The sequence below is a fragment of the Elephantulus edwardii genome, unplaced genomic scaffold (assembly GCF_000299155.1).
Source record: "Elephantulus edwardii isolate Elephantulus edwardi_28Jun2011 unplaced genomic scaffold, EleEdw1.0 scaffold00001, whole genome shotgun sequence".
Lineage (NCBI taxonomy): Eukaryota > Metazoa > Chordata > Mammalia > Macroscelidea > Macroscelididae > Elephantulus > Elephantulus edwardii.
Genome location: NW_006399751.1, coordinates 43,896,272 through 43,914,708, shown reverse-complemented (window position 1 = coordinate 43,914,708; position 18,437 = coordinate 43,896,272). Strand labels below are relative to the sequence as shown.

Genomic DNA, 18,437 nt, shown 5'->3' with positions numbered 1-18,437 from the left:
ATGCCAGTAGCAAGTGTACTGATTGTGGATCTAAGTAAGATGACATCATTAACAGTTTCAATCTTTTCTCCATTTATCATGTTTTTTCCTACTGGTCCAGTGGTGAGAATTTGTTTTCTTGACACTGAAATGCAATCCATATTGAAGACTGCAGTCTCTGATATTCTGCAGTAAATGTGCCAAATTCTCTTCACTTTAGCAAGCAACGTTAGATCATCTGCATAATGAAGCTGCTAATCCTTCCTCCAATCCTGATATCACATTCTTTGTTGCTATCTGCCATCAAGTTGGAACCAACTCACTGCTAGCCCTCCACCAGGTTTTCAGAGGCAATAAAGTAAATTGCATGGAAGGAGACTACCCATCCTCTCATGGAGCATCTGGTGGATTCAACCATGGGTCTTTGGGATCGCAGTAAAATCTTACCACTAGGCCACCAGAGCTCCCTTATCTTAAAAAATGATTGCTAAACCATGTCATTTATATATTATTTTACATAGAAGGTACATATTTTAGCAATTATTTTTTTAAGATTGCTAAAATATGTACCTTTTTTTGTAAAAAAGCCTATTTTAATTGTTGTCTCTTGGCACTTTTAATTGGTACAAATCTGAAAAAAAAAGTTTTCAAAGGTGAGATCATGAAAATAAAAATACAATTCTAAATATCATTTATTTCACATGCCATTCTTTCACAAGGTTATAGTAAACTTTTAGTATCAAATTTTATAGAACATAGTCTAAAAATAATAAAACAATAGCTAGAAGAAATTGATAATGGTGGGGAAGGTGGTGAGTATTTGGCATATTCCTGAAACCTTGTCTATCTTTGCCACATCACCAATGTCCAAAAACTAATAAAGTAATGAACCGGAGCTCTAGAGATAAGAGCTCAGGTTCTAATCCTCATATCACTGACTGGCTATTCAACCTTGACCAAATTCCTTCAACTCTCTATGCTCTTTCCTTCCTTAAATTGAATATGGTACTTGCTTTTAAAAAACGCTGAGTCTTATGTCTTGAAACTGGTATCTAAGTGTTAAGTGTTGACTAGAGAATACTATTCAAATCACTATTTTTTTTTTCTTAAAAAGATTACTACTACTATTACATCAACAAGTATTAAGAATTACCTACCACAGTGCCATTTCATGATAATCTCTTTTGCATGTTCATTTATGCATCAACTTTCATCCTGGTAATGAACAATTATATCTTAACAAGTTACTGAAAAACATAACAAAAACCCTTTGGAGTTTATTGTGCAGCACTACTTCTGACTTGTCAATCCGATAGACCTTTTAGTTTTGGTTTCAACATGAACCACTTTACAGAGGTTTCCTTCCCAGAAATTTATACATAAAGCATATCTTTAAAATGAATATTAAAGATAGAAAATATATTGATATTGTCTCAATATGACACAGAGTTAATAAAATTAAGACACGGGGCAAAAAAAGCAGCCTCAGAAACTTGGCCAAAAAAAGGCAGAAGCTTTTCTTGAGAAGTACCTTTTTATTAACGAAAGCAATTCATCACTTGATGGAAGGTGGTTGCTAAATGCCATCGAGCTGAGGACAACTCAAGTGACCCTATGAACAAAAGATGTGAACTCTACCATAGAGCTGAGTACAACTCATAGTAACCCTATGAACAAAAGAAGTGAACTCTGTCCTATCCTGTGCCATCTTCACCCTTTCTGATACAATTGAGCCCTTTGCTGCAGTCACTGTGTCAATCCACCTGGCTGATGATCTTCCTCTCCTTCACTGTCCCTCTACCTTTTGAAGTATTATGTCTTTCCCCTAGGAATAGCCTCTCCTAACAACATGTCCCAAAGTATGTGAGATGAAGCTTCATCATCCTTGCCTCCAAGGAGCATTCTGGTTGCACCCTCTTTAAGACATATCTGAGACAAAGCAGAGCCGGGAGGCAGCGCAGCCTCAGCAGAGCCCGGGAGCGTGTGGCCAGCCATGGGCAAGTCAACTTCCAAGCAGTTCAATAATGAAGTCCTGAAGGCCCACAATGAGTACCGGCAGAAGCATGGTGTCCCTCCACTAAAGTTCTGCCAAGAAACTCAACCAAGAGGCGCAGCAGTATTCTGAGATCCTGGCCAGCACAAGGATCTTCAAGCACAGCCTGGAGTCAAGTCGTGGCCAATGTCGAGAGAACCTGGCCTGGGCAACCTACAACCAGTCAGGAAAGGATGTGGCTGATAAATGGTACAGTGATATCAAGAGTTACAACTTTTAGAACCCAGGCTTCACCTGGGGGACAGGCCACTTCAAAGCCATGGCATGGAAGACTACAAAGAAGATGGGAGTGGGGAAGGCCCCTGCAAGTGACGGGTCCTTCTTTGTGGTGGCTAGGTACTTCCCTGCAGGCAATGCTGTCAACCCTGGTTTCTTTGAGGAAAATGTTCTGCCTCCAAAGAAGTCATCTGCTAATTCCAATGGGAAGGTGGCAGATCCAAGAACATGAATGTGAAGTGCCTGAACAACAAAAACTCAGATGTTTCTCTCTGTGGATTTACATGCTATTTGTGATGTGTGCCAGTATCTCTTGCACACACACTTGGATCTACAGTTCAGGATGAACTCATCCTTAACAAAGGAATGAGCACATGAAGGATGATTGTCTAGACTACAATGATCTGGGCCTTAGGGGTGGTGAAAACCCCTAATTTAAAAAAATTTTGTTATTTTTTTTTAAAGCAAAAAAAAAAGACATATCTGTTTGTACTTTTGGCAGTCCACAGAATATTCAGTACTCATCTCAAACACCACAACTCACTGATTCATCTCATCCTTAGTCATTGTCCAGCTCTTAGATTCACAGCAGATGATTGACAAGACTTGAACCTGGTGCAGCTTAGTCTTTAAATTGACATCTCTGCTCTTCAGGACTTTGGAGAGATCTCTGACAGGAGACTTTCTCAATGCTGTATGTCTCCTGATCTCCAAACCGCTGGTACCAAGGATGCTGATTATGGATCTAAGCAAGATGAAACTGCTGATAATTTCACTCTTTTCTCCAACTCTCATGATGGCATTGCTTGTTGGCCTACTGATGAGGATTCTGTCTTCCTGATGTTGAGATGGAATTCATACTGAAGGCTGCATACATTGATCCTTTGCAACAAGCCCTTCAAGTCCCCCTCATTTCAAGCAAACAAGGTTATATCATCTGCACACAGGCTGTTGATAGGTTTTCCTCCAACCCCAATGCCATACTCTCCTTCCTAAAGTCCAGCTTCTTGAATGTTCTGCTCAGTGTACACATTGAACAGATATGGAGAAAGGATACAACCTTGACACACACCTCACCTGATTTTCAACAAGCAGTCTTTCCTTGCTCTGTTCAAACAACAGCTTCTTGGTCTAGGTACTGGTTTTTTTTTTATGAGCATAATTAAGTGTTTTAAAATTCCTATTCTTTATCAATGTTAGTTTGTTATATTCCACACAGTCAAATGCCTTTGCGTAGTCAATAAAACACAAACAGGCATTCTTCTGATATCCTCTCCTTTCAATCAAGATCCATTTGACATCAGCAAATGATATTCCTGATGGACTCTTCTAAACTCAGCCTGAATATCTGGCAGTTCTCTCTTAATATACTGTTCTAGCTATTTTATGATGATCTTCACCAATATTTTGTTTGTATGTGATCTTAATAATTGTTTGCTTTTGTTGTCTGTAGAGTAGGAACCAACCCATAACTAACTCTCCAGTGGGTCTTCAGAAGCAGTTAATCACACAGAAGGAAACTGCCTCTCCTGTGGAGCAGCTGGTGGCCTTGAACCTTGGGCCTTTGGGATTGCAGTGCAGCTTCTTGCCACTATGCCACCAGAGCATATTAAAGATATTGTTAGATAATTTCCACATTAAGTCAGATCACCTTTCTTAAAAAGGGGAAGAGCTCTCTTGCAGTCAGGTGGCCGAATAACCGTCTTTCAAATTTCTAGGCAGATATTGGTGAGCACAGCCAGAACTGCATCTGTGAGGTAGAACATGTCAACTGATATCCATCAACACCAGGGGCCTTATTTTTTGCCAGTGCCTTCAATGCAGTTTGAACTTCTTCCCTCATCACCATTAAATGGTAGTGAGAAATCAAGGACTTGGGGACAGAAATCAGGCTGGAGATGGAATCACTGAATTTTGCACATTCAGTGATTTATTCATAGCAAATACCTTTTTTGAGAAACACAGACAGCTATACATATAGACTTCATCTGATGAATTGCACAGGCATCAGACTGACTACGTATGTGGAAAGAAGCATTGGAAAAACTTATCAGCAGTCAAACCCAGGCCAGAGTACAACACACCATCAATTATTCACGCACAAATTCAAACTGAAGTTGAAGAAAATGAAAACAAATCTTCAAGAAACAAAGTATGACTATGGGTCTATCTCTGAACTTAAAAATCAAGAATAGGTTTCAGGCATTGAACACTTATGATCAAAGACCAGATGAGTTGTGGGATGACATAAAATATATTATCAATGAACAGCAAAAGGTCATTGCAAAGACAGAGGAGAAAGAAAAGACTAGAATGGATGTCAGAAAAGACCCAGAAAATTTCACTAGAGCATGCACAAGTTATAAAACAGGAAAGAGATACTGAAACAAATATGCTGAACAGAGGGCACTTTAAAAGAGCAGCTTGAGAAGTCAAAGCAAAGTATTATAATGGTTTGGGAAAAGAGCTAGGATTGGCAAATAAAAAAGGGAGTATTTTCAGTGGTTTCCGGAGACTCCTCAATAATACTGTCAGTTGGCCATTTGTCATCAAGTGTGAAACAGCCACAAACATTTAAGTCAAGTAGATACAGTTCTAGTATTTACCTGATATAAGTATTTAGCCATGTTCTATCTTTTCTCCTTCTGGTGGCCTAGTTGTAACAAGCTGCACAGTCAATATAAAAGCACATGGTTTGAATCCACCAGCTGCTCTGCAGGAGAAAGACAAGCAATCTCCTCCCATTCTATTTACTGCCTCTGAAAACCTACTGGAGAGTCAGCTATGGGTTAATTCGGACTCAAGGGCACATATAATAAGAATCTGTAAAATGGACATGAAAAGACATTTCATGTATTATTGTATTAACAGTTCACCAATTTATAAACTCAAAAAGTCACTACTACATAGTAGCTAAAAAAATAAAGAGGCATATCTTTTGGGTTGGCACAAGAAAAGCCAAGTCAATGTCATTAAATAAGAGATGGGGATGAAGGGGTCAGACAAGATTAAATGGTACAATTTAAAAGATTGTAAATTTTAAATAAAACTTATGCATGAAATGTAATAGCAACCTTAATGATTCAACCATCCAGATATGCTCAAGAGAAATCTTTTAAGATATAACAAAAAGAAATTTAAAACCAAATGCTTTCTCCCTCTTTTTAAAACATTTCAAAATGGATTAAACCTAAAGGTGTTTTCCATAGAACATACTACTGTTGTTGCTGATTGCCGTCAAGTCAAGCACGACTTACAAGTGACCCTATGAACAAAAGGCCTGAAGCCTTTATATAACTATCGTCATTTATCAAAGTTCATAGTGTTTCCAGAGGCATGTTATTTAGAGAGTGGATGGACACTCCTGCTTCCAAATAGAGCATATTGCTCTTTTAAAATAATTTCTAAGGTAAATTTAAAAAGCATTTGAGTCTTTACTAATGAAAATACAAGTCTTACTTATAGTTGCTGGCTTTCATTTATCCCTAAAAAAAAAAAAAAAAAAAAAGCAAAACGTAATGCAATAATAAATATTTTTCCCCCACATCAATAAAAATTCAAGACCAAATAATATAATAACGAGCAACAGGGGTTTATCTGAGAATCAAATAAAGTAGAAAGTTGAAACATGTAAAGTTATACACAAATAAAAGTTGTTAGTAATATCTGTTAATAAAGTTAAATTTTTTCTTTGAGGCCACATATTAAAAGACTTTTAACAAATGCTTGGTAAATGGTAATATTGGTCAACAAAGACTCTAGACAAGCATGAAAAAGGAAAGAAAAAATTTTAAATACATGGGATAACTGACAATATTACCTTAAAGGATGTTTAAAACACTACAATTAAAAGTGTTTGTATTCTACAAGGAATTAACAAAAGCAAAAATTAAGTAATGGTTATTTTTAAAAACATCAAATTAAAATTCAGAACATATTTAGTATATAGCTAAAGATCTATTAAAATACAACTGATTTGAATAAGACTGCACAAGTTCAAGTGGTTTTCTCTTATTTATTAACGCTTCGACACACTAAAAGTAAAATCCAAGGGCTTTGCCATGGTCTCTTTAATTCTGGACAAAATAGTCCATTTTCTTCTCTAATGTTTTTATAGAACTTTTCTCCTTGCTCTATCCAGTCTCCTCAGACCTTCTGCACTTGTTTTTCCTTTTCTATGTACCATGAAATCCCTCACTTCAGAAAGGCCTTTCCGGATCATTTTCACTAAAATAGCAGCCCTGGTGGCATCAATCATTGCTAGGGAGTTGGAGATGACTCATAGCTGACCCTCTAACTGGTTTCCAAGGCTGTAAATTGCTAAATGACTGCTGCAGTGTGAAGAGTTTAGGGTTCAAAATAGTTCTGCTAGTCAATGAACTTGACTTTGCTATGCGGATGGACAAGAATATGAGAATAGTGCATGTAAGCCTATCCACAAGAGGATTGGTTAGTCTTGTCATTAAATTGAGCAGATCCAGCAACAGGAGGAGGAACTTCACCACCAGAAAAGAGCAAGCAAGAGAACATAACTCATCCATCAGGATCAGAAGGATCAGCCAGACCAGTGCTTATAGGAGCAGACACCATAGCAGCCACAGCAAAGAAACAGAGACCTGACGTGATAAGAGAGCAGATGGAGGGACTGCCACTCCACACAGAACCAGGGCCAAGGCCTTTGCCCAAGTTAGTTGGACAACTAGGGCGGGGAGGGCATAACTAGCAGGTCTGAGAGCTTTGAAACACTAGCCTAAAGCCATGAGACTCAAGGCTGAGGCATCTAAGAGCACATTTTGGAAGCTGTCTTGACTTTACTCTGGTACTAACCTGTATAATATTTTTACTTCCCCAGTAGCTTCTGTGTGGTCATGATCTACTACATCAGATACTGGGCCAAATAAAGCAGAAAGACTGGTATTGATATGAGTAGAAAGAGGTACAGGAGCATGGGAGACATGTCTGACCTAATGGGAATTTGTTTTGTATTGCTGACAAGGGACAGTTCCCTTTGTGAAGTTGGTAAAAGTCAGATATGGACATCCCTATGTAGCCCTTACTCTTTTTACAACTGCTCATCTTTCTTTTGCAGAGTGGCTGTTGGAATTAAACCACCAGAGAGGAGCAGTCTTTGATTTAGTAGCACCTTTTAGAGCAACCTCCTGGTGGCTGTTAATTGAAATGTCAGTGGTTTGATATTACCAGCTATTTCAAGGAGAAAGTTGGGCATATTCCTCCTGTAAATATTTTAAAAGGTTAAATTCATTGTTGCTGAGTGCGTATCAAAAGGTTTTCAGAGGCTGAAAGTCACGAGGGAGGAAACTGGTCATCCTTTTCCTTTGGAGATGCTGATGGATTTGAACAACCAGAGAGGAATGACTTTTCAGCTAGCAGTGCCATTCTCTAAGAACTACAGTCTCAAAGATCCATTGTAGAGGAACTTGACTTTGAGTCAGAATCAAGGTGATGGCAGTGGATTTGGTTTGGCTGTACCTAGTTTATGTCTCGATGGCACAATCAGCTTAAACATCATTCTATTTTCTAATACATATAATGGAAAGGAAAACCAACAATGCAAATAGCAAATAAGAAGAATCATATAGAAAACAAAAAGCAATTACTGCATTCTTTATAAAGTTTGAGAATTTTATTTTATAAGCTATAGATGAACAGCCCCTTAATATATAAAAAGTCTAAATAATTTGCCCAAGGTTAAAGAGCTAGTTAACAGGAAATAAAAACCACAACAACACTACTAAAAATTCTAAAATAGTAGTCTTAATATAATTTGGGTAAAGGTTTATACAGCAAATTAGTTTCCTATTCAACAATTTAGACATGTTTAAATGACAATTGTTGCAATCTCCTCAATGTAATGGCCATGTGTCCACTTCCCTCTTGGGTTCCCTATTTTCATTTGCCTAGGTTGCTGCCCCTTCCTGCCTTCTGAAGTTTGGTTTCAGGCAAATGCTGCCCTTTTGGTCTTATATGCTTGATTGTTTTGAGGAATATATTCCTTACAGATCTTCAATGTTTATTTCAAGGCTTGAAGAGTATCTAAGGGTCAGGGTCTCAAAGGTTCCACCAGAAAGTCTGGTCTGATTTTTGGTTAATGATTTTAAAGCTTCTGTTCTGTTTTCCTCCCACTTTGTCCAGGACCTTCTAAGTTTAATAAGAGCAATCCATAGTAGGAGCTAGGCACCATCTATTTCTGCATATCTCAGGCTACTGGACACTGCTTTGTGTGAATCATCAGGAAAAATGATAAAAATAATAAAAATACAACCAAAACTTATTCAGTCTTTTGAATAAAAAAATAAAAAGATACTTAAAATGTTTCCCCCTTACATGGAATAAAATTCTTTCGTTAGTTTAAGTAGTTGAGAGTTCTGACATATTTGATAAATTATATCACATTCAAATCATGAGCCAGCAGATCATGCTAACAAAGATGACAACTACTTTTCTAAATATATTCTCAAATTCAGTGACTCATTTTGTAAAGAAGCATCACTTAAAAAGATACAAATAACATTGGGCAAAAATGCAAAAAGGATGGGAAAAACTCCCAATACTCACGTTATACGGGTTAAAAGTATTATGGTCACAGAGAAAGATTTACTTCCTTCTAGAATTAATCTTTCCATAATAACAATATAACACACTTTGTCCCACATGTACTTGGTTTCATTATGACTAAGTTGCCTAGAGCATTAAGACCTCGTATGAAACGAACAGTAAACTGTTGAATGAGTAAGCAAAAATCAACTCATGAAAATCAGAAACTCAAAATTATTATTACAACTATATTAGAATACAAAAAGCACATTTCAAGGAAAAACAATTGCAAAGAGCAAAAAAATTCTCCCCTGCCTTGAGTCTTTCAGCTCTTATGATAACAACATCATTCTTTCATATATTGAAAGAAAGTATATTGAAGTTTTTATTTCCAATCAGAGAGAACACAAGAAATAAACAATTAAACAAAGTCCATTAGCTAAATTATTCTTTGAGATCCTAACTCACAGTGTTTGGATGCTGTTTCAAAACTTGTAAAATTGTAAATCAGAGTAAATGAATGAGAAAGTAAACAGCAGCGGAAACAAAAACGTACACAATGGGGAAGAGGTCTTAATATTTTTTTTTTCCATTCCGTTTTAATTAAGTTTTGTGACATTAACAATAAACCACCTCATTGATTTCATCAATCTCATATTTAGCTCTCCACTCTTTCACATTTGTCACAGGAGCAAATAAGCACTAGTCCTCCTTCAGGAGAAGCACTTCCACTTAAATATTTTTATGTTAAAATAAACATACCAATAGAACATTGAGATTTCAAGTAGATAGGGACACATTTAGAATAAACAAGTATTTCAATTACCATCAGTATGCTAGGTACTTCAAGATAACAATATTCCTCTCAATACCATATGAACCACAAGTGATAAAATTGGAAAGCATAACCCCAAAGAAAATTTGCATGGTTATTTTGGAGCTTTCATCCTAGTAGAAGATAAAAAACATTTAAAAAAGAATTAGATATGTGGATCTTGTTTTACATAACTGAGTATGTTCTTGAAATAAATACTATTTCAAATGCTGAGAAGTCTCTTGAACTAAAATGAGTAATTTGAGAACAACCAATAATTTTATTAGTTTCAAGAAAGTTAAATGTCTAGCAGTGTGATACATCCAAATAGCATATTAAATGACTAATGTTGTCAGAAACCACTTGTCTCTTAAAACAGTTTTAAAAATGTGGACATATTTGTATTTGTAGATATATACAAAGACATGCAAAATTTTATGTCAGAAATAAACACACTTCCTCTCACATGTACAGTTGTTGCAAAATAAGAGCTGAAGTGCCTTAATGGGCTGTTTAAGAGTCTTAGTTGGATAGAGTGTAATATATCGGGCTACTACTAAAAAGGTTTCTGGTTCAAATCCACCAGTAATTTCAAGGAAGAAAGATGAGCAGGCTGATCCCATTAAGACTTACAGCCTTGGAAAGCTGATAGAGGGTCACTATGAGTAAGAATCAACTTGACAGCAGTGGGTTAAGTGACCAAGAAAATATAACATGCATTTCAAGATTCTCTCCTTAGCCAAGTATACAATAATTGTGTAATTTTATAATATCCCAAAAATATTTTTTAGTTGTTACACAAATTGTGTGGAAAAAATAACAGAAACAGATACAAGCAAAACAAATTTAAAAACCTACAATATGGTACAAAAATTAATAAAAACCCCTACTTTTCTGTTTAAAATTCATTTGATGAACTGACACACTGCCCTTGATCATACAATAGCTTCAAGATCTTTCAAACATTTGGTGACCAATTTTGAATCAATTTTGTCACTCAGAATAATTGAGTCTTACATAATATTAAACAAATATGATGCCAAGTGAGGATGAGCCCACCAGGACATATGTAAATGTGATACACGTAAGAAATCTGAGGAGCTTACAGTTTAGTTTTATTTCCCAGTTGAACATGGATATGTAGAATAATAATAAAAAATAGAATATAATTATCTTTTATCAACCATTTTAGGAAAGGAAAGGAGATGAGAGCAGAAAATTGAAGCATAATTAGTAGCTATGTACATGTGGAAAACATCTAAAATTAGTTTGTTCCATTGATTTCATAATTGGATGGCATGTACTACCAACAGAGGAGCAAAGGTACAAAGATTGAAATTCAAACCCCTAATTAAGCAATGGTTTGACAGTTCTGATGTCCTGTACCTGTTTGACACCATGACTCAGTAGGTAGTCTCAAATGAAGATTAATACTGAATATAGTATAATCTTAGTTATAATCAGCAACTAATCATCAGAAAATAAAATGCTTAAATGTTCAAGATTCATGGAACCCACAAAACAAAAAACTTTCTATGTAGTTTTATTCATTCAAGAAATAGCATTTTTTTAACAACACAAAGGTTTCTGTAGAGTCCCTTAACAATATCTGCATACCTGACATCTGGTTGTGACATAACTTTAACTAACACAGCTGCCACACCAGTGTCTCTTCTGGGGCTAGGACTTCATCATAAATCAATAAAATGACTAATGCAACATTGTTAAATCCAGTGAGCAAATACTTAGAGCCTTCTTGTTCTAGCTTTCAAATCTTTCAAAAGGGCAATATATTCAGTAGCACAACAGATCTATCTTCTTAATATTTCCTTCTTTTTTATGAAAAAATTAACATGTTACCACTTACATTTAAAATGAACTTGAACTAGTAACTAAAATGTTTGTTGTTCCTAAAATGGGGACCTACTAAAATATGGTCCTAGTGGCCAAAAGTCGCTTGCTCTCTTCTGGCCATTTAAAAGAGAGTTCTATATCTAAGAGCCATCAAAACATTTATTACTTCTTCCTGCCTCAGTCTTAATTTGCTTCAGTAACATTACATGCTGACTTACAAAACAAAAACTTTTTTTGGAAGAAGGGGGAGGAAAGAGCAACTAGCATAACAGGACTTAGATTTAAAACATTACTGCCACCGCTCACTACCTACCCCAAGCGTATACAAATTAAGTATATTTAATACTTAAATATATTTGTACTATTTACATCTGCTCGCTGTGTTATAAAGGATGAAAACCTAGTGTTCATATCCTTCGTAATAAAATTTATTCTGTACTTTAATACAAAGCCTATGTTGCATAAACAGAGATTTTAAAGCTGTAGCAGAATGGCTGAATGAAAGGAAAATGGCAATCTTTCTGGCTCCAGTAGATGCCATTCCCTATCACACAATGTTTCCCACTCATAAATACATGACAAATACTTCCTCAATCATTTTTTACGAGCAGGGATGCACAGGGGGTAGTCAATGGCTAGCTTGAGGGAAAATAGGAACAGCAGGCGGCAGAAACTGTACAGAAAATGGCTATGTGGTAAATTCTCTTCTGGAACATCACTCAGTTACCCAGTCTTTGATCTTTCAGCTACAATTACACTAACTTCCACAAGATCTGGGTACCCCCACCCCTCAAAAAAAAGGAAACACACCACCACCTCACACATATACCAAGGCCATATGAGATCATTAGTTACACACACAATCTACCACAATTAGGTTTTATAAAAAAGGATCACATCATAACTCCATATTTTTAAAAATTAAAATTTGCTATTTAGAAGAGAGTTTACTTTCAATTGGCTATAACCATATCATCATCACAACTGGTCTCACAAAAAACATGGGGTGTCTGGCGACAGCTAAATCACAGACTGGCGTCTCCCAAGCAGTCTGTCTACCATTAGGGTCTGGGAAATGGTATTTACTATACAATTAGAGCCAGGGAGTTCTACCTGTAATCATCCAAATACAGGTGTGAGAAGCCCTTTGGGTAAGGAAACGGACTCATCCCTTTTCATGTAAACTTTGATGTCTGTATTGTTTCACAGAGCCTCAGGAAATCTCATCATTCATACTAGGATGAGATTTATTAACTGAGGTCAAGTAATAAAATTTAAAATTCCTTCCCAAAGGTAACAATTTTTAACACATTAATCATGAAATTTATAAGATTTTGAAACAAGACAGAACTGATTGTTTAAAGTTAATTACCCGCTCAAGGACACTGATCGGTCTGAACTAAATTTTTAAGTGAAGTTTATGCTTTCTAGAACATTACCAATAAAGAGACTAAACTCAGCTTCCCATCAGGAACACAAAATGTCTTACAGCAACATCAACAGGGCAGTTTTAGTTGCAGTAATTTCACAGAATTTATTCTAATGATTTATTGGAGTTAACCATCTGACATTAATTATTGTTTTGGCTTCCAGTCTATGAATGTTTATTTTTCAGTTTAAAGCCTTCTCACTCTTTGATATCATATGGAAATGAGAATTTTTAATGGAAAATTGAAACCATGTGCATCTAAGTACTTAATGAAGTACAGGGAGAAACCGACAATATATTTTAGGAGAATTCAGATATTTTGCTTTGGATAGTCTTGATTTGTTTGGATGACTTAATATTTTAAAATACTGCAGGTCTAGTGATGCAAATCAGTTAATACTATGCCAAATGTGTACAAGCCCACGTGGACATGAATGTATGATTTTTTTTATTATGTTTTTTACATTATTGATGGTGGGGGAAAGTTACATTTGTGTGTGTGTGTGTGTAAAAACTCATGTAAAAAATTACTAGAATACACAATTATATCCTTTGCACGCTTTTAAAGCATTTGAAATAGATACCTAAGCTTTTTACTTCACAGTATAGTTTTAAGCATTTAGTTTGTACTTTAAAATTTATGTCCAGGTACAAGCCAACAGGTATTTAAAAATTACATGTAACAGAAATACAGCTAAAAATTCCTAGCTTAAAGTTTTACTGCTCCAGTCAACTAGACTTATTCTCATTTGCAAAGGAAATAAAACAATTATGTCAAATAAATTTAAATTTGAAAAAGAGTATGTATGAGTTAATAAGCCATTTTACTACTTTAACTGGTTTTGGGTTTTTAAAGTTCTCTCCACATAAACCAATCAGTAGACCAATCATTGCCGAATGGACACACTAGGCAAAGCATCCTCAACTATTTTTAACTTTTTAATAATGTGGAGAAAAATGACGACATCACTCAAAGCATTTAGTATGTGCGTGCATGTCTGAGTGCACACATTTAGATGTGATATGCTTGGTATACATATCTGGGTAGAGAAAAAACTTACCATTTGTTTTTCTTTCTAATGTAGTCTTTTTCAGAAAGATTAACTAAGTAGACCATCGGTTTTGAAGTCAGAAATAAGTGTTTATTCAACACTTCAATCTAAAGCAGAAGACAGAGAATTCTTTTTAAAAATGAGTAAATGGATTCATAATGTGAAAGTAAACTTTTTAAAGCAAGTAAGTCTTCTTAATTCTTATTTTCAAGATGTTTAATTGTTCTTAAACATCAAGAGTACAGGAGAAAATATAAAGTAGAGGAACCATCTGGGAGTAAGCAATCATTGTAGAAATGAAGTATAACTAGACAGAATGTTAAGTGTAAAATAATTACAACTCTAATTTGTTCTCTTAGAAATCAAAAGTAATAATAGATGGCATTATATTTCTAACTTACCTCTTTGTCATTCCAATCATGATAGAAACGAACAGGTTTCTTCTGATCTACAACCCAGGATTTGACTTTGCACATTATATCCTACAAATTATTGAAACAAAAAAAAAAAACTTAAGATGCTAAATATTAAACATCTGAATACTAAAAACTTTCAAATCCTCAAAATAGAAGTCAATATTTTTAGTGAAAAGGAAACTTTAGTGAAAAGGAAAAGACACAGAGCTAACTGTTTTTAATATCTCATTTAAAAAATAACAAACACTGCTGTGAAGCAAAATTTTCATATATAAGATGGGGTACTAGTAAAATTAGCACTGCTTTTAAAAATGTGAAGACAATTCAATCACATCAAACACTAAATACAAGAGTTAATATTTCAATGTTACCTAGTTAGATGCCACATTAGGATAAATATATACTCTTACGAAATGAGGAGGGAGGAAAGGAGAGACTAAATGACTTTTTTTTTCTCCTTAAAGAAGAAAACAAAGAAAATAGAAGAAACTGAACTTATTACTGATGATCTACTCTTCAAAATATTAAACCAACTTGCCCAAACCCTTTATATTCTAAATTAATTTTCTGCCGCCTTCTCCCTGCCCACTTCTCTCCACCGACCCCCGCCCCCCCACCAACCTGCCAAAGCCTCCATTACACAATGGCAAGAGCCCTGCACTGGTGACCTCCAACCAGCTGCATTCACTTTCAGAACATCTCTCTCTGCTGGAAATCTAAAGGCCTTTTAGTTAGCAAGCTAGTGTGCATTCAGAAGGAGTAACTGCAGGAAGAGCCCAATGTGCTTTGTTTCTCTGGCCTTTCTTCACAGAAAGATTAATCATCTGTGAAATGGAAACGGCAAACAGCAAGTGACACAAACTGAACCCTTCAAGCCTTTCCTCATCAGTTTTGTGGTTCTGAATCTAAAAGCTGCGTGTGGCAAGGTTCTCCTTACAGGCAGGTGTTAATAAAAGGCTCTGGGGTCTGAAAGGTCAAACTTAGCTCTTCCAGAAGAAGTACATTTGAGAGTCATCTGTTTTTTTGTTAAAGATAATTTATGGATATATGCATTTCTCAAAATTTATTTAACACTCAATTATTGGTGAATGATTTCTTAAATTTCTGCTGATGTATTTTCTTTTATTATAAACTAGCTATTCTTCTATAAACATTCCACTTGTATAAATTATTTCAATATTTAGTATACCTTCCTCCCAAATCTTGCTGTTACCAACAGGAAAAATAAGGAAAAAGCCCTATGGTCTTAGATCCTGATTTGGAACTCTGTAAGAAAAAGGACTTCCCACAGATTTTAAAAGGAAGGGGAAAGACGAAAACTTTTAATGAAATCTAACATATTCTGCTTAAAAATAATCACTTTTACTCTTCTATAACTGAATTTCACTCATAAATGTTTAAAAGTGGCTAATGTAACACCATTTCCTACAAGGAGAAGATCAAAGTGCTATATTACAAATGCATTATGATTAAAAAAGCCCTGTGCTGCCTTGCTATTAACTGTTCTTTAAACCCTAAAAGGCTTCCCATAGATCTCACTTGGCACTGCATATACAACCTTTGACAAGTAATGTAGACCATTTTTATTCATTGCCTAAAATTGTAGGCAATTATGTGCGTCACACTGGCCACCTGCAAATTCTGAATGCCTGCTCCAGTTGTCAGTGCAAAAAACTAATGTCGGAGGGGATTAATCTAGGGGGAGAGAGTCCTCTTTAATGGCTCCAGCAGGTGAAATGGCCCAGCTGGTTACTATGAGTGGCCAGAACAGCTTATGTAGAAACACGCAACAAGATTATATAAAAGAAGGAGAAAACAGTGGTACCATCTTATATTTGGTTCCATTCATTTTTTTTTTTTTCAATTAAAGGAAAAAAGATAGCCAGACCAAAAATAGGAGAATTAAATTGTAATCCTCTTAGAAGTGTAAAACCCATTCTCAACTCTTGTAACTATAAATATTTTTACAAAATCAAGAGGCCTCAGTAAATACTGATCACTAGTGAAGGAATTTTTCTATGTATCTCTTTCATTTTAAATTCACTAGACCATTACACCAGACATAGAAATTCTATAGTAAAAGGTTTTAGGTATTAGAGGTTTTTGGTCTCCCCCCCAACTTCCATCTTAAAGCAACATATTATATTACAAATTAGGAATGCTCAAATTTTAACTAAATAGAATTAGTGCATAATGAAAGTCCTCAAATATTGCATTCTTTAAAGCTATAATAAAATCTTTTAAGAAAATGTCTAAATTATAATCAAGTTTTTGAATAGTTGAAAGGGAAAATATTTCAAAGCTTAAAATATTGATTGTACTCTACACACAAAGTTCTTTTCATTATCTTACAAAAGATTTCATAGCCAAAAAAAGTTATCTTACAAAAAAAAAGTTATCTTACATTAACCAAAAAATGTTAGCTAAACTAAGGAAAACTCCCAACTATAAATTGTCTTCAGGTAAGATTATATGTGTGTGTCATTTATATGACAAGTTCTGTGAAATAGAACACTTTGTGGTTTGGATGTTGTGAGGACTCTGTACTACATTCAAGAGAGAGGTCACTTATCAGATTTGAGACCCATTTTACTATTGCTGCACTGAAGGACTGCACAAAAACTTCATGGAGAATCCTCCAATGTGATCACTACCTGGTCTCCATAAGCAGTTCTGGTCCTATCATTGGGACCAATGTACCACTCATTCGCCTTCCCACTAGCAGTCAGGCCTGCCTTGCAGCTGGCTGGCTTCTTTTCCTTTCTGCCTGTCTGCCTTCCTGTTCCTCCACTAGGCTTTATATTCTTCTAGCCTACCAATCCCTTCCACACTTGCTGCCCAGCTCTTTCTAGCTTCTTCATCTGCTACTACCCTATAGTTAGGAAGCTGACACCTAGGGAGAAGCCTCAGAAAAGCATTCCACTGGGATGCTTTGGGCAAGGTTGTGCTGTCTCTACCTGAGACAAGCAAGGAGGAACAGGCAGCCAAAGATGGGTGCTGAAGTCCCTCTACATGCTTTTCCAAAGTCAGAGGATAAAGAACCTAGGGGCTCGTGATACACAGATTAGGTCTCCATTATGTCCCTTCTCTTGGGATTATCATTTTTTAATTATAGTTATAATAAAATATTTGATGATGATGATGATGATGAACTATTCCATAATCTTTTGGAACTTCTGGACATTTATGTGGATGGATGTGGAACAAAGGGACATTCAGTAACTCATACTTGTTATACATAAAATCATTAGCTAGTACAGTTATAGTGTGTTACTTTATCATATAAAGTGAAAATATTAACAAAAATTAAAATATCATCTATTTCCCATCCTGATAAACTTCTATACAGACAAAATAATCCCACCTGAAAAAAAAACCCACCTGAACTTATTTGTATAATTATTCATTGTTTGACCATACATATGAAAATATTAATGATTAGACAATAAAAGATTCCAGTTTATAGAACCTAGTTAACTAAAAAACAAAACCAAACCCACAAAATCTCAAAACCAACCAACCAAAAAAACTTTAATATATAATCAAATATAAAACATACTGCCTTCAAAGTCTAATCCATAACCTTTGTTTTCGAAGGTTGTAAATGTTCATAGGAGGAGACTGTCCATCTTCTCTAGAACAGAGACTGATGGAGTCAAACCATTCACCTTCCAGTTAGTAGCCCAATACACTATGCATCATAACAGGACTCCTAAACACATATATTAGAAGAGATGTGCCCATCTTTTCCCTGTGGAATACCTGGTGGATTTGAACTGGGTGCCACTGGGTTGGCACGGAAGTCCTTAACCACTGGGCCAGAGATCCCTTAACACACATATACTATGATACAGATGTTGTTGTTTGTTGTTATGTGCCGTCGAGTTGTTTGTGACTCATAGCGACTCTATGTACAACAGCCCCAAACCCTGCTCTGTCCTGTGCCAATCGCACTGCCTCTGACACACCTATCCTGATTACCCCAGTCACTGAATCAATCCACCTCATAGAGGGCCTTCCCCTCCTGCGCTGTCCCTCCACCCTACCAAGCATGATGTCCCTCTCCAAG

The 18,437-nt window shown here is 35.8% G+C and overlaps 1 protein-coding gene and 1 pseudogene across 1 annotated transcript in view; one reads left to right on the top strand and one right to left on the bottom strand.

The window, feature by feature from the left end:
- OLA1 (Obg-like ATPase 1) overlaps positions 1 to 18,437 on the bottom strand; it is a 211,813-nt gene that overhangs the window by 45,514 nt on the left and 147,862 nt on the right. Inside the window, exons 6-7 of the mRNA XM_006878823.1 lie at positions 14,354 to 14,434; positions 13,962 to 14,059 (exon numbers count right to left, since the gene is read on the bottom strand). Of these exons, the coding sequence (XP_006878885.1) occupies positions 13,962 to 14,059; positions 14,354 to 14,434 (179 nt within the window). The remainder of the gene's footprint in view (positions 1 to 13,961; positions 14,060 to 14,353; positions 14,435 to 18,437) is intronic.
- On the top strand, positions 1,973 to 2,480 carry LOC102865832 (annotated as a pseudogene).